Below are 17116 nucleotides of genomic sequence, written 5' to 3' on the forward strand. Positions count from 1 at the left end.
TGTCACAACAATTAGTCTCCCATGGAAATGAGCCCTTTAAATCTCCCTCCAATTCATCACAATTAACCTACTTAGCATTAGTTGGTATGTGTGTTTAGAACACTACAAAAAGACAGTCTATCAAATGGACCCATTAAACATAGTACATGCAAGTGGGTAAATCCACGTTCCTTGAAGATAAGCTAAAAGCTATTCTAGAATTTCAAGTAAAATGTCTTTGAAACTCTTTAAAAAAATCCAATCCAATCTGAATAGTATCATTTATTCCATGTCATTTACATTTTCTCTAGAACACTATCATATCTGCTAACTACTGGCGTGAGTTCGGGTAACATTTGAGATAGCTAAGAGAAGACAACTGGAAGAGGCAGCCGGGGCCAAGGTCATGGCGAGGCGGCCCGTCGGGTGCCTGAAAAAAGCTACGCCCGACCCTGGGCCGTGCCTTCCTTCATGCTGGTCACTCCTCTGCTCTCAGGAGTTCCCGTTCCATTCCGTGCTTGGGCCAGCTGGTTTGGGCTTTCATGGCCACACGGGGCACCTCTAAACAGCATCTTCGGATGGTGTGGCCTTAGTCACCAAGGGGGTGACGCTAGAGTATGCAGACAGTTCAGCATAAACCTAGGATCGTTACCAAAAAATAATATTTTAAAAAGCTGTCAGCACGTCCTTCTCTCTTTTGTTCTATTATCACTTTCCCCCCTTATCTAAACTTTCTCAACTCTAAGCACAGGAAGAGCTGAAGCATCCTGGATCCTGGAGCACAGGGTAAAGGAAAGGTAGGGAAGCAAACATTTTTACAATTCTTACAAGGCTTCTTTCAGGCTGCAGCCCTCAAGGCCCCCCACAACAGCTTCTCTCCCCAGAGAAGCAACATTCCACAACTATGTGTGTCTCCTTGCTGTTCCTTCTCTGGTTTTAGCCACCTGATTAAGTCATGCTCAAGTAGGAAAGAATATTACCGCCCCCCCAAACTTTCCAGGACCTTTCCATTAAAAAAAGAGGGCACACGTAGGGCTGTGAATCCAAATACAGCTCTCGCTGAATTTTAGTAGAACCCTGGCTAGATGCTTTTATGTTATCAGGGGAATTGCAACGATCGGGAATGAGTAGGGCAGATAGGGTGCTGGGCCTCGAGTCAGGGCCTCACACACTTACTGTGTGGCCCTGGATAAGGCTCTTGAATGCTGTTGGTCTCAGTTTCTCTGTCTGTAAAATGGAGCTAGCACTAGCACCTACGTCACAGGACTGTTGTGAGGATCAAATGAGACTGTGATAAAGTACTCGGCACAGTGGCTGGCACGGTAAGTGCTATTTAGTGTTTTATAAAAAGGGCCGTGTGTGCACGCTTTCCTAGTGCCCTGTAAAAATCACATCACCAACGTACCGACTCCCCTTCCATGTGAGCTGTGGGAATGGGAAGAACAGCGCGCCTCTGGGCCAGTTATGGAAGCTCCCCACCTGGACCCAGAGGCCGCCACCATCCCAGCAGACGGTGCTTTAAGGGCAAGGAAGCCGTGCCTCGGTCCATGCTGCTCCTATGGGATCTTTCCTTCTGAGCATCACTTTTCAGGATGAGGCTGGGGCCTGCCATTAGGGCCCCCCCAAGCCAGGAGACTGCCTCAGGGGAGGTCGCTGCGCTCCAAGCTGCCACCTGAAGCCCTTCTCATGGGAGCCGGAAGACCTCAGAAACCACCTTGTGCAGCCCCTCTCAGAAGGATCCCTGCCGGCCACGCTGGCCACTGCTTCTCCAGCCTCGCCTTCTCAGCCCCACCCCCTGAACCCACTGCCTCCCGGGGGCCCGGGGGAACAAGCAGACTTATTCCTCCTCCCCATGGCAGAGCGCTCTTCTCTTGTGCTCCTGCTCCCCCTCGGCCCAGCGTGGCCCCCCTCAGAGCCTCCGCCTCCTCAGTGACTCGGGAGAAGGATGCTCGGAAGCCCTTCTCCCCGGCACATCCACCTCCCTGGCCCTCGCTCCAAGGCCAGGCCTCGCTCGCTTTAAGCCCACCATGACAGTTTCCTCTTGAGAGAGGCTTTCGTTTATGGAATTTATTCATGGAAACCATTGTTATAAGACCAGGCCTAGTGGCTATGAGGCCTTCCTGATGGTTTCCCTTTGAGGCGGGCTATAAGCTTATGAAAGATACTCATGAAAAACACTGGCAATAATATTTTTCAGGGGTTGGTACAACTGTGTCCCCCAAACAATATTTTGTCTATGGCCAGACTGTTTTTCTCCCTGACATACAAACTCCCCAAATACTATGTCTACTGCCAGCTTGTTTTCTCCCTGATTACAAACGCCACAAACAACATTTGTTTCAACCCCCTGATATGCAATTTGGTCAGCCCCGAGAGAAGCCATCCAAAATCATGAAGGCACTTAGGAACACACCTTCCCTGGAGCAGCAGCACACCCTTCTCCCAGCTGAAGGGTCATTTCCCCCCACACCGCCGGCCCGCCCACCGGCCTCGCCTTAAACGTAAGCTGAATACCCAGACAAGGGCCTGACCTGTTGAAAATGACACCATGAACCCAGATGTAGAGAACAAGGGGCCACGGGGGAACCCTACCCCCCCAGGACTCCCTTACGCCAGAGGACTGTCAGGCTGATGGCAGCCAAGCTTCACTGCCTTCCCTGCCATCTCCTTCCAGTGGCCCTGCTGCCTAGCTGCCCTGTTCAAGCTCCAGAACCACCATCATATCAGTGCTGCCACTGAGACTGGGAAGGTCTATGGAGCTATTCTTCCAGAGCTCCACATTTCCCTGCTACGACTAAATCAAAATCCATCTCCCACGCCACCGGGCCTCCTCCATTAAAAGTAAGCTCCTTGCGGACAAGGATGAGCGACTTGTCGTTTTTCAATTTCTATTACTTAGCAGAGTGCCTGACACAAAGGATTTAGGAAAGATCCATCCATCCATCCATCCATCCATCCATCCATCCATCCATCCATCCATCCAGTTCTGGGGCTGGAAGGGGCTTTAGGGCTTCTGTGGTCCAACTCCATCAAGGTAGATATGAGGAAAGTGAGACCCTGGAGTGAAGTGGCAGAATGGGGTTACTGAACTCCAAGCTCAGCCCTTCATGCTCCGCATTCCACCAAGCCGTACTCTCCGCCTTTGTCTGCGCCACGGGCCCCTTATCAGCACAGCGGACTCTCTGAGCAGAGGTGGTTCATATTAGGGCATCGGCACTCTCGGCGGCACCCCTACTGCCCAGGCTTTCTGAAGGGCAGCGGCCACACCAGAGTTAGGGAGCGGACACAGTAACTTCCCTGGCTCATGGGGAAATTCTGGGGCTGAGGGGTCTTCATAAAAGAGAGCCCAGGTCTTCTGGAAAGGGATCTTACACGTTGCTTAAAGCAGCCTCAGAGGTACCACATCTGGTATTCACCTAGTTTTCCTTCTGATTCCATCTTGGGTCTTTACATTCTACTCTCCTCATCCTCCCAGCAACCTCCTTCCCACTCCCAGGAACACAGCATTAGATCATGTAGCCTGTATGATCCAACTGATTGAACTCTCCTCTGCATTTTCTATTCCACTCTTCAGTGCTGAAAAATTTACCCTATCTTTGCAGAAGAAAGACTATAATGCAGAGGTTAAACACATACAAATCAGATATGATTAATTGGCATCTTATTTGTGTTCTACCTTCAAGAGTTAATTAAACATTACTTATTTCTAATTATAAAAATAGAAAATAGGATGCTTCCAGAATGTTATACCTTGGAGAGATGTATGAAAAATGGAATAAAAATGACTCAAAAATCCCTTTGTATTTAGAAAGATTGTGCAAAATAAGAGTATAGTACCCACATGTCATATTTTACTTTAGCAGGAATACCCTCTATGGCAGTGATGGCAAAATTTTTAAGAGACAGAGGGCCATGCCCATCCCCCACCCAAGACTGAGAGCCATGCCTCACCCATCAGAGTCAGAGTGCTGTGTCTCACCCCCTACCCACCCTTTATCCCAGCCAGGAAAGGAAGAAAGTGCTCCCATTGGGCTACTGGGCAGTGGGGCAGGTGATGAGGGGCACATGTGGGACAGAGGGGCAAGGGAGTGGCCAAAGCAACTCTGCTCCCCTCCACCTCTGCTGCCTGTGGGCTACCTACCTTCTCCCCTGTGTGTTCCCATTGGCTGCTGGGCAGAGGGGCAGGAAATGTGAAAAAATGTCAACAAGCACAATAGAGAGGGGGAGGGGAGCAGCTCTGCCCAGTCCCTCTGCCTTTCTAGTAACAAACTGGGGCGGGGGATATTGGGGAGGAGGGTCACCCGCATGCCCACAGAGACCGCTCTGCATGCCAGCTTTGACACCCATGCTATAGTTCACCATCACTCCTCTATGGCATCTGTGCTTTGGTAAAAATGAATGCAGGAAAGCTTTGAAATCTTATAAATCCTAGCTAGAGAAAATACAAATATTGGACTTTATTGAGCATTTTGTCTAATGAATTAAATGAAGATAAATTTTTCAGCACTAAACACTGGAATAGAAATTGCAGAGGACAGGACAGTAATCAGTAGGAGAAGCTAAATCACACCAGGCTACATGACTTAATGCCATGTTTCCAGAAGTGAGAAGGAGGTTGTTGGGAGGATCAGGAGAGTAGAATTTAAAGAACTGAGATGGAGTCAGAAGGAAAACTAGGTGAATAGCAGATGTAGTGTCCAGTTTAAGTGACTAGTACCCCTGAGATTGCTATAAGCAACTAGATAGAGCCCTTTCCATAGAAGTAGAGAATCTCTTTTATGGATACTAATTCGATCCTTGGCTCTTACTTTTTTCCTGTACTAAAAACATGTGTATATTTCCTGTACTAAATATGTATTATACATATTCTATATATGCAGATATATACATATATACAACACACATGTATATTATACATAATATACCTCGCTACATATACATTATATATCATATACAATTGTTTATCATACATAAAATAGAAATATACCTCGTATACAAAAAATACATGTCTGTATGTATAAGATTTTAACAAGTATTTGACAGCAGGTTAAATGAGTGGAGGCCAAGTGATCTACTAGTATTTGTTTTAAAAATTCTTCCATACATTTGAAAATTTCCAGAACCTTGAAAAGTTGCCTTGAAAACCAAAAACCAATCAAAATGAGATATAGTTAAATATTAAAAGCAATTTAAAAATTTTTACAAAGAAAAAGATATTACCAAAAGTGGCATGAGGCATTTGAGGTCTTTTGTACAGGCAGTTTTCAATCATGGGCTACAGATTTTAATCCAAAATGTTTGAAAAAGATCAGTTCTTTACATAGATATCAGTTCTTTACATAGATATCTTTCCGAGGCAAGTCTTCTATACCATTTTTACTGTTATGCTAGGTGGCATAATATCATTTGGAGACATTTTTACAAAAGGTATGTAAAAAAAGAACAAAAACAAAACCAAAAAAAACCCTGCAGAACATACGTTCAAATTTTCTATTTAAAATCACAGATTGGTGTCTTTAAGGAAGCAGAGCAACCTGAGACGTTATTTGTCTGGTTATGTAAAAAGGTATGCAAGGACCAGGCTAGAACCAGAACTGAATCTCTTGGCCTCTTCAGGTCTAAGTATTATGTTAATAATTTATAAATTATGCATTAATTAGTTCATTTTAAAAGATAAAAGTATTTTGAAGATGGAATGTTTTGATGTATAAAATTCTAATCATAATTCCTGAGGCGAATGAAAAGAAATCTATAGTGGAAGTTCATTTCTATATAGTGCTTCAGGTCCGTCAAAATGCTTTTCTTCACAATTTTGTAAGGTAGGTAGTGGAAGAATTATCATTCCCATTTTATTATTATTATTTAAAACTTTACCTTCCATCTTGGAATCAATACTGTGTATTGGCTCCAAGGCAGAAGAGTGGTAAGGGTAGGCAATGGGGGGGTCAAGTGACTTGCCCAGGGTCACACAACTGGGAAGTATCTGAGGCCAGATTTGATCCTAGGACCTCCCATCTCTAGGCCTGGCTCTCAATGCACTGAGCTACCCAGCTGTCCCCATCATTCCCATTTTAAATATGAGAAAACAAAGACTCACTTAACTAAGTTAAATGACTTGCCCAAGGTTATCCAACCGCTATATTATGAGTTCAAGTCTCAGCTCCATCATACAGTTTCTTCTATTGAAATGTCACTTTTCAGTCCTATTTGCTCAGAAATATCTCAAATGAATGATCTACTGTTTTTAAAATTGCACATGACTTAGAAAATACATTGCAAAATTGCAGAATTACAGGGCTTGAAAGGTGACTGATATTGATTCCTGAGGGAAGGCCAGAATTGGTAATAAGTTTTCCCATCTTTAATTTCTTGTTTTACATCTCAACACAGCATTCTTTTATTCCCCAAACAATGTGAACTCCTCAGAGACATTTCTTTTTGATGCTGTGGTTGTTTTTTGTTTTTTTTTTAAATGCAGCCCAGTCACTAGCAATCAGATAAGGGCTAAAAGCCAGAGTGCTAATTGGCAGCAGCCTGGCATTTATTGTAACGAATCATTCTGCAATTTTGGCTAAGCACATTTTCAGTTAATTTTCACAAGGAATGAAAACTACAGATCATCAATAAATGTAATTCACAGTAAAGTCTTGGTCTTTTACATTTTAAAAAATATCTAGTATTTATGTTGACTGCATCTCAATGCTTTTGATTTGTAGTTTTAAAGTGAACCAACCCTTTTGGGCAAGGCTGTTTGACATTTATTAATCGCCTATGATGGTGCTGGTGCTGTGAAAGCACAGGGAAAACTAGAACCACCCTTGTCTTCAAGGAGATCGGGAAAATGAAAACTAGCTAAGGGTGGCCTTCCTCTGCATCTACCCCCAGCGGCCTTCTGACCATCGGGGAGATGTCAGGGAGAAGCTGTCTGATGAGGCCACAGCAGTAGTGTCTGATTTCCTGGGAAGCACAAGTCACCAACATCTCTCTTGTCCAGTAGTAGTTATCATCACTGAAAACTTATCACTGAAATAGAGATGGTTCCCCTGCAAACTTGGGGCTCCCCAATATCACTCCTTTGTTCACCAGGCACCCACGACCGCCTCTAAGTACTTCTTGTCCTTTCAGGGCAACTGCACCTCTATTCTGAAGATGCCCCAGCACACCACTCATAGCACAGTCTGGAGGCGTCCTCACAGGGACGGGGCTCTCGATCTGCATTGGTTTTGAACAGTCAAGCAATGCTTCCCAGAAGTAGCCTCCAGGACTAACAAGTGATCCCTTTAACCCTCAAGCCAGGACTGCAAAAGAGAAGGAAATGGGCTCATACAATGAGAAGTATCTTGTCAAGAAGGGTGTTCTGTGTTCCTGATTAAAGACACAGATGGATCCCCAAAAAAACAAAAGGGAAGAAAAACGGAACAAAATGACAGAGCTGTTCTTTGTATTCATTACCTGCCTTTTGAGTCACTTGTCACAGCCTTTCACTTACCAACTTAAATGTCAATGTTTTTAATGCTTTGGGGTCATCTACAATCTTCTGCAAATTCGCAGCAACTGTAAAGTAAAAAACAGAGAGGATGATGGTGGATGAGAGGCTTGGAGTACCAACTAGCTTTCCAATCAATGAATCAGAATGGCCCTCCATAAAGGCTCTTTCACATAGACAGTGAGTCTGTATTTTCAGGCTGCAAAACTGCTGTGGGCAAAGCAAACAATAATATTTGGAGCAAATGGACTTTTTGATGACTTTTGCTCATGCACACTTAAAAAAACCATAACCATCCCTCCCCCCACAATGCCCCATTCTATAAAACAAGAAATTAAATAGAAATGAAGTTGGTCCCCAACGATTCAAATGCTTAGCCTCATAAACAATGAGGCTAAAGAGCTTTATGGGTAAGTAGAGAGTGATATAAAATGAAGAGATATTAAAATCATTCCTTTCTTTGGTAATAAGAGGGCGGGGGGAGAGTAAGCGCATGTGATCTCCTAACTTACAAAAGTGATCTGTTGTTCATATCTGCTCCTAACACAGGCAGCAAAAAATGGCAGGTCGTTTCTACCAATCAGGTGCTCATGTTGACTCTGAATCACGGTGATTTGTTGAATCATCTAAGTACAATCTTGAATGGTATCACACTGAGCCCACCACGGTCAGAATCTAATTCTGTCATTTCAGATTCAAAACTACCAATGACTGTATCATTACCAATCTCCCCCCATCCTTTGCATAAATATATAGTTTTTTTTAAAAAAAACAAATTAAAAAGCTAATGTAGAGTAATCTAAAGTTCACACTAAGTTGTCACCATGCACTGGATATTTCAGTAAAGAAATCATTTTGGGGGCAGTTGGTGTGTCTCAGTAGATAGAGAACCAGGCCTAGAGGCTGGGGGTCCTGAGTTCAAAGTTGGCTTCAGATACTTCCTAGCTATGTGAGCCTGGATAAGTCACAACCCCCATAGTCTAGGCCAGCATTGGCTAACCTTTTTGAGATCACATACCCAAACTGCACTTTCAAGCCACTTGTGAGCCTCCCCAGCTCCCCATTACCCCAGAGAGTGGAGGGAAGAAGTGCTCACATGGGGCGGCTGGCCACAGAGACAGAGCATGTGGAAAATGTCCTCAGACTGGGGAGCAATGCCCTCCATGCGGCAGGGGCACAAGTGCCACATCTTCACCAACATGGGCCTAATCCTTACCAGTCTTCTGCCTTAAAATCAATACTAGTATTGATTTTAAGGCAGATGATAAGAATTTAAAAAAAAGATTTTTTTTCCCCCTGTTTTTCCCAGCAGGCTCTCTGTTGACTAAGACAATGATAATAGTCTCACTTTGGCTTTTACTAAATATAAATCCCAATTCATTACAATCAAATAGATCATTGTTTAAATAATTTAAGGAGACAAAACAACAATTATAATTCTCATTTTCCAAAAGAGAAAAGAGTTCCCTCTTCTACAATTAAGAGCTTTTAAATTAAAGCTAAAATGATTGAAGATCTAATTGCAAGTATGTAGACATAATGCCTTGAAGAGGAGTACTTAAAATAGTAGAACATAACCTGTTTAAAGTTTGGCCTTTAGGTCAATTGGAAAAAAAAAAGCTAGCAGTGGGATCTCTGCAAGTCAGTTCTGACTTCCTTATATTTGGTCTAAGAACTGCAGAGATACATGCATGCACACACGAAATATATTTTCAATTCAAACTATTTCTCCCTAATGAGTCTAACAACAACTATCTCTTTTCCATGCTCATTTCCTCCGCAACACTATCTTTCAGTTGTATTCAATCATGTCTGACTCTCTGTGAGCCCATTTGGCATTTTCTTGGCAAAGATTTGAAGATAAGTTTTCCTGATTCTAGGCCCAGCACTATATACACTGTGCCATCTAACTTCCCTTCCTCCAATTCCCTTTAACATACCACCTATCATCCAAAGCCATCAGTGAGAGATGTCCTATTTTTTAATTATCATCTCACAGTCAGTCTTTTCCCCTCCCCGGAGTATCCTGAATCACAAACCTATACATTTACTTCACCAGGAAACAAGGTTTTCATTGTTTTTTTTTCTTTCTCTACACATTTTCTATGAAAGAAAAAAAATCTGTGTGTTTTAAAGTTAGAACATTCTGACTATGCAAATTGTAGCAACTGAGCACAACACTCATTTTCTTAAGAAATAAAATGTTGTAGTGGCTTCTCTGATTTGGGCTGTTTCATGGGCAGCCATAAAGTTGTCATTTGAATTTTGCTCCTTTCCATCACAAACAGTCTCTCAGTTAATACTGATGATTTACTACCTCATTCCAGACCCTCTATTTCACTCTGCTCTAGTTCCATCCCCAAAGCAGGGCTCAAACCTATGCAACAGAGAGCCCTTGCTTGGGTGCACACACATACCATGGCTGATTTTCCATGCGGCTTCAAAAAGTGAGTTGTGTACTGGAGGGCAAGATTGAGCTGTTAGCTATTTAAAACAATCACCCTAAAAACTATGTTCTCCAATTGTGAATCCTGTACCCCAGGGACATTAGAAATTCAAATTTTCTTATTCAGCTCAAAGCGAAAATAGCAAAACTGGCCACTTACCTGATTACTTATCCCAGCTGCTAGGCTTATTTTCAATTTACTTGATTCTAATTTGTTGTAAAGTGCTATAAAACACCTTCATTTAACTGACATCACATAAAATTCAGAGTGATGCTAATTTTTTTCCTCCAGTAGCAGCAATGCTCATTAAAAGGAAGGGTGATCACTGTATGGTTTCCCTCCCCCTCCTCTTACTGTGCACCTGGATTTCAAAAATAAAGATGTTCCTTACCTAGGGTGTATGTAGAAAAGGGCTGGGTGGTGGTAGTGGTGGTGGTGGTTATTTTAAGGTTTTTCAGGCATGTGCTGATTATGCCAAGATTCTTGTTTTACTTGTCTCCAGCCTCCAAACAAAACACACTTCTAAACCTGCTCTCCCCACTCTAGGTCCCAGTTGTCTCAATTCAAATTCCTACCAATGCTTTCTTATTTTCTGAGTAAAACATCAGGAAAGACCTGCTCCTACTTCTCCCTTTCAATTCTCCTTTCCTACTCCTTTCTTTCATTACCAAGTGCTTTCTCTGATCATTTCTCTTGTCCAAAATGTTTATAAGGGATGGAAGATACAGAGGAAAGGAAAAAGAAGGTGCTATGTCTTCCAAATAAGTCACTGAGTGGAAATGCCCTTGTTGATGCCGGTCATACCTCTGTCCTTTTCATTCTTCTAAAAGGTCTTACAAAGAGAGTGATTCCCTCACATTGTCTCCTCAAGTGGTCCCCAGTATTCTTATTTAGGCAAGAAGTTTATATTTGCATTTTGAGGATGACAAAGTCCTCTGAGTCCCATGTTTATGAAAATATTAATAGTAACCACAGTATGAGAAGGAATGTGATGATCAAAACCTTCTGTTTCCAAATAGGGAAGGAAATGAGATGATTTTGGATTAATCTATCAAAGAAAATACAGAACTGAATTGCTATTTCTTTGGCAGCTCAAGTCTGGTATTATACATTCCCTGTTTCTCTAAGTTCCTTATAAGATGTACTATTTGATACATTCTCACTTTGATGCTGGAAAATAACAGTTTTGTAATGCCTGTTTATATTCTTTGTGTTTGTATTCCTAGCAATTAGTCTAAAGAAACAATTTGCTTCCCAAATACAAACATTTCAGAAAATAATCCCACAAAGGGCTGGTGGCTGGTTGTCTTTATTTAATTTGATTTACTTCTCCAATAAAAGCTATAAGAGAAGTTCAAGGTCTGCTGTATTCTAATAAAGGCAAGAAAATTCTTGGCTAAGACCAAAAGAAGTCTCTTTAAGATGACTGGTGGGTATTCACTTCACAGAATGTCTCATCCAGTAAAGGACCAGCATCCTCTTTGTACCTCATTGGGGACGGTACAGCCAAGACACTCCTGGGGCCACACCACAGAGTAATAAAAAGAAATGGTCTTCACTGCCTAAGAGAACTTATGGCCTAAAGAAGGAGGAAAACACCAAGCAAACATAGAAGATATGTGAGGATGGAGCAAGGCTAATGATCTGCACTGGGAAGTATATTAGAAATTGGCTCTTTGTCATAACTAAATTAATATTGCTAAAGATCTGCAACTATTACTGTTTGGAGTGTGTGGGTGATACACACCACTAGGCCCTGTTAATGAGCAAACGATGTATGTTTATTTGCAAGGCTGAACAGAAGCCAAACCTTGGACAAACTCTTAGTTGGCATAATAGCAAAGATGTGAAACTGACTAAAGTCAACGTTAATTTTGACATTAGCCAAAATGAGTTCTATGGGATTGATCTGGCACAGGAAAAATATCTGATCACAAAAGCACACACACACATCATAAATAACTGTAATAACAGCAAGAAAAATGTAGAAGTCAAAATGAAAAAACCTACAACCACAGAAGAAAAGGAAAGGGCATTTAGTTCCTATTATGTATCATGTGAACCTTAAAAATTCTCAGACCCTACTTCATAAGGTTGGGTTAAGACCATTCCTCATTTTCAACAATGAAGGAACTTAGATCAGGAATGTGAGACCTCTACTCCACCCCTACTTAAGCCTGCTTTAGGGGAAGAAACTCCTTGCTGAACAATGAAAGATACTTAAACCCCTACTTATAGTAAGGCAGAAGTTCTTAAGCTGTGCCCATTTTTAGATCTAATACAAAAGGGGGCTAAGTACCTATAAAGGTCAGGCAACTTGTGAATTTACAAGGAGCAAAGAGGTGAGAACTTACTCAGAAGTTTTCTGGTGTGAATTTAATAAAAAATTTAAAGCCTTCTTAGGTGTGAACTAAGAATGGTCTGTCCTTTGAAAAACGTCTACTGTGATTGGTAGATGGGAGAACTTAGGGGAGGTGACATAGGAGAAAATTCCCTTTATAAGGAGAGGAAAAGCTGAGTCTCAGGACAGTCAGAAGAATCTCTCTCTGGAGATGGATGGCTGGCTGAACTGGTGTCTATATTCTTGCTTGGGACAGATCTTGTGGTGAGTGATTAAAGACTGACTGATCTCTCTCTTAAGACTTAGGCCTTAGGCCTGGGTTGGCCAGGGCTGGCCAGGGCCGGCTTATCCTTTTTCATTATTCCCTTTTTTCCTCTCTTTCTCTCTTTCTTAATTCCTCATTTGTATGAATTAAAATCTCTGTAAAACCCAGTTGATTTGGGTATCCTGGCGACACCTTATATTTGATTTAAAAACAAGACACTGTCTTGAAAACATATTTTCTGCGGTCACAATTTAAGCCAACCACTCTTATATCTGCCACAATTTAAATCTTCCACTATTTTAATTACTACAATCAGGTCCCGTGCTTGGTGCTTTTTACAAATATTATCTTATTTGATCCTCACAGCAACCTTGCAATATAAGTATTATTATCTCCATTTTACAGTTGAGGAAACTGAGATAAGTCAAATAAAGTTACCTCCCAGGACCACCAAGCTAATAAATGCCCAAGGTTGGATTTGAATTCAGTTCTTCTAGACACTAGGTCCAGAATACGATCCAGTGCACCACCAGTGCTTCAGTAAAGACAGAAAGGCAAGAAAGAAAGGAATAAATACTATAGCAGTAGTTCTCACTGAAATTCACTTAAGGTTACGAGCATTTGGCATCAATCTAAAGTTTAACCAATTTGATCAATCTTAAAAAGAAAAGTTAGCCAGGATAGAGTTTTATTTTAAATTCCAATAACTTTAAATTGAGTAACTGAATGTTTGCTTTCATTTGGTTACAAATGGTGGGACAGTCTTGAAACTGTTGCTGGATGGCGAGGAGAAAAGAATTGAAGGGATAAATTTTAAAATAAGCCCAAACTGAAGAAGCTGATTATTTTGGTCCTGAATTTTCTTTAGTGATTTAAGGTGTTTTCTGTTCTAAAGTTTTAGTAACAGGAGGAAAGTGTCATGATTGTAGAATTCATTAGCAATTCTATTCTACTGGCCATTTCTAAACAGGTAAGGACATTAATCAATAAAGCTAGTACACTGCCTTGAATTGTGGAGACAATTCATCTGGACATTCTGATTTAGTACTATTTTGGAATGAAACAGAAGAAGAAAGTAAAACATCTGGGTGAAGAATGACCAATCTTTTAAGTCATGGTAGCTGAGAAGGCTCTACATCAACTGGAATTGAGATAAGACTTAATTTCTTCACTTCTAAAAAGCAAAGAATATTAGTATAAAGCAAAAGCAATTACAGAATCTTCTCCAGGATGCTACTTGAAATCCTCTGTCATGCTTTCAAAATGGCAGGTTGTCATTGTTGTTCAGTTCTGTCTGACTCTTTGTGACTCTGGAGATTTCTTGGCAAAAATCCTACAGTGGTTTGCCATTTCCTTCTCCAACTCATTTGATATACAAGGAAACTGAGGCAAGCAGGGTTAAGTGACTTGCCCATGGTCACACAGGTAGTACGTTGTCTGAGGTCAAATTTGAATGAAGGTTTTTCAGACTCCAAGCCTAATATTCTGCCCACTGTACAACCCCGCTACCCCAAATAGCAGGTAGAGATGAGTAATTTTTAAAAGTATATTCTGAAGCTAAAAACCTTATAGATTTTCACAAAGATTATATATCTTATTTGTGCTATTTACATTGTCATAAAATTTCCAAGAGACATAAACTACCATTTTAAGAGTTTCTTGGGAGCAGGTAGAGGGAGGAGAATAAGCATTTATTTATATAGCATCTAATATGTGCCAGGTTTTATGGGGGAGAATGGATGAGGGCTGAGTTTGTTAACAGTGGCAACAAAAGGCATTTAAGATTGACACACAGAAGAATTAGGAAGAAAGAAATTTGAACAAGATACATGAAGGATAAATTGGAAGAAACTTCAGAATTAGAAAAGACACTAAAATTTAAGTTTCTTCCAGAAAGTGGCCTTTTATTTTATTTATTTTTTTAAACCCTTATCTTCTGTCTTAGAATCAATACAATATATTGGTTCCAAGGCAGAAGAGTGGTAAGGGTTAGGTAATGGGGTTGTCAAGTGACTTGCCCAGGGTCACCCAGCTGGGAAGTGGCTGAGGCCAGATTTGAACCTAGGACCTCCCGTGTCTAGGCCTGGTTCTCAATCCACTGAGCTACCCAGCTGCCCCCCAAGACAGTGGCCTTTTAGCTTGAGACCTAAAGGAAGCCATGAAAACCAGGATATAGAAGTGAGGGGGCAGACCATTCTGGTGTCGGATGCAGCCAGTGAAAATGTTTTGGGTCAGGAGATGGTGGGTCTTATGTGAGAAACAACAAAGAGGCCGGTGTCCCTTGATACCGGAACATGTGGAGGGAAGTAAGTTGGAGGCCTGGAAATTGAGGAAGGAGCCAAGTTATGAAGGGGACTGAATGGGGGAGGTAAAGGGGTCCAAGGTGCCCTGAAGGAAGAGCCCCTTCATAGAGGGCCTGGCCTTGGGAGAGATTAGAAGGCAAGGAGACTAACCACAGGCTCTGGAAGGCATCTTAGGAGTCGGGTGCTCTAAGGCCTGCTCTTGTGGTGAGGCAGTCATCCAAGCCCGGGGGCAATACAAAAAGGCAAGAAGCTGGGGAGGGCTGGGGAGCTGGGCAGTCATGTGGGCGCCTTGCACACCTCACCTCTCTCTAAGCACTCCACGGTGCCCGCCTCGGCCAGCCTCAAGGCTGCTACTACAAACTCTGCTCACCTACCACTTGTGCAGTCTTCAGACACCCCTAGGTATGACTGCTACGGCTTCTTGGAGCCCCAGCCCTGAAAGGGGGCCATCTAGCCTTTCATGTCCTCGGCTGTTTTGGGGAGGGGTGGAAGGATGTAGGAGGCAAGATAAGGAATTGTGTTGTGGGCATATTTAGCCCAAGACGTCTTTGGTCATTCGGTTTGAGATGTCCGAAAGGCAGCTGGAGATGTAAGATGGACAGTCAGCAGAGAGCTGGGGGCAGGAAAGGTAGATGTGAGAATCAGCGGGCACTGAGAAGATGCATTAAATCCAAGAGAGCTGCTGGGATCACCAAGTGAAGTAGCACAGAGGGAGAAGGGCAGGGCCCAGAGGGCTACCAACGCTGAGAGGGTATGACTGAAGGAGGATCTGGCGCAGGAGAAGAAAGAGTGGTCCGATCAGTGGGAGACAACCAGGACAGAACCGTGTCCCAAAATCAGCCTAGAGAGAAGCGACAATAAAGAAGGGGAAGTTATCAATAGTATCGAAGGCTACAGAGAGGCCAAGGAGAATGAGGGTTGAGAAAAAGCAACTAAGAATCACTGGCAATTTTGGAGAGAGAATTTTAGTGGACTTCCCAGGAGTTAAGAAGAGTGAGAGGAGAGAAAGTGGAGGCGCCTACTGTAGGATGGCCCTCCTGAGGAGTTTGGCTACAAAGTTGGGAAGAGGTATACAGGATGATGGTGAGCGGGACGGAAGGATCAAGTGCAGGTTATTTCAGGATAGAGGAGATGGAGGCCTATTTATAGGCAGGAGGGAATGAGGGTGTAGACAGGGAGAGTAAAAATAAGTGCTAGAAAAGGCACAACAAGGGGGGCAATCTGTTGGAGGAGACTTTACATTCATTTCTTTCAAATGTGCTTTGTTCAAGAGTCATATGCTACAGTGTCTAGTTAGCTGAAATTTGTTGCACAGTTTGAGACTTAACCCTAATGACTTTTAAAATGGGAAAAGTTCTGAAAAAGTTAAAATTAATGAGACAGCAAATATAGTCATATGAAGAACACTATGTAAATTGCAGGGCAAAGCAGCCAACTGAGGCAGAGCCATCTGGCACAAACACAAAGAAAGTACACAGAGAACCTAAAAGCTTCTGAGCCCAGGATTTGTTTGCTAAACTCCAAATAATAACATTAGAAAGGCACCTATACAGCCTAGAAGGGAAAGAAAGCTAGGCTTAGAGCATCTCTGATAAAGAATATCAGGACTGAAGGGAACCCAGAGGTCCCTCTGAATAGCAATCCCATCTACAGTACCTTTGCATGGGTAATGACAAAACCTCCCTTAGAAAAATCTTCAAAGACTTCAGGCTGCGAGGTGGCAGAGTGATAAAGCTTGGGCCTGGAGTGAGAAAGGCATGAGTTCGAATTTGATTTCACACTTACTAGAGCAGGGCAACCCTGCTCAATTCATGAAAACTTCTGTTGGCCTCAGTTCTGTCATCACAATTGGGGGTGATAACACCTACCTTCCAAGATTCTTGTGAGGACATGAAATGAGGTACTATTTGTAAAGCTAATTTAGCACGGTGCCTGGCACAGGCAGGTGATATATAAATTTTTTAGCTTTTGTTTTTATTATATTTCAGATATTATCTAATAGGATAGAATGGGACCAGAAACTGCCCCCACTTTCTGGACACTATACATCTGCTAAGCTCTAGCTTTGTTGTGGCTATCATGTTATATTACTATCTTATATAGAGCTTATTATCTATTAAGCCACTTAGATTCCCAAGTCACACCTCCTCTGATACTTCAGAACTCATCCCCCTTCCAACCCCCCCAAGTGCAGAACTTTACATATATCATTATTTGCGTTAATCCAATTAGATCTGGCCCACTATTCTAGCCTAATAATACCTTTCTGAACCTTAATTTAGATGATCAGTTCAA

General features: G+C 42.2%; 1 protein-coding gene across 3 annotated transcripts in view; it reads right to left on the reverse strand.

Annotated features, from left to right (window-relative positions):
* Positions 1-17116, reverse strand: part of STK39 (serine/threonine kinase 39) — a 364512-nt gene that overhangs the window by 2372 nt on the left and 345024 nt on the right. For all 3 annotated transcript variants that reach the window (XM_001367443.4, XM_007494315.3, XM_007494318.3), the window contains one exon: positions 7469-7533. In XM_001367443.4, coding sequence (XP_001367480.2) covers positions 7469-7533 — 65 coding nt within the window. The remainder of the gene's footprint in view (positions 1-7468; positions 7534-17116) is intronic.

The sequence above is a fragment of the Monodelphis domestica genome, chromosome 4 (assembly GCF_027887165.1).
Source record: "Monodelphis domestica isolate mMonDom1 chromosome 4, mMonDom1.pri, whole genome shotgun sequence".
In the NCBI taxonomy this organism is placed as follows: domain Eukaryota; kingdom Metazoa; phylum Chordata; class Mammalia; order Didelphimorphia; family Didelphidae; genus Monodelphis; species Monodelphis domestica.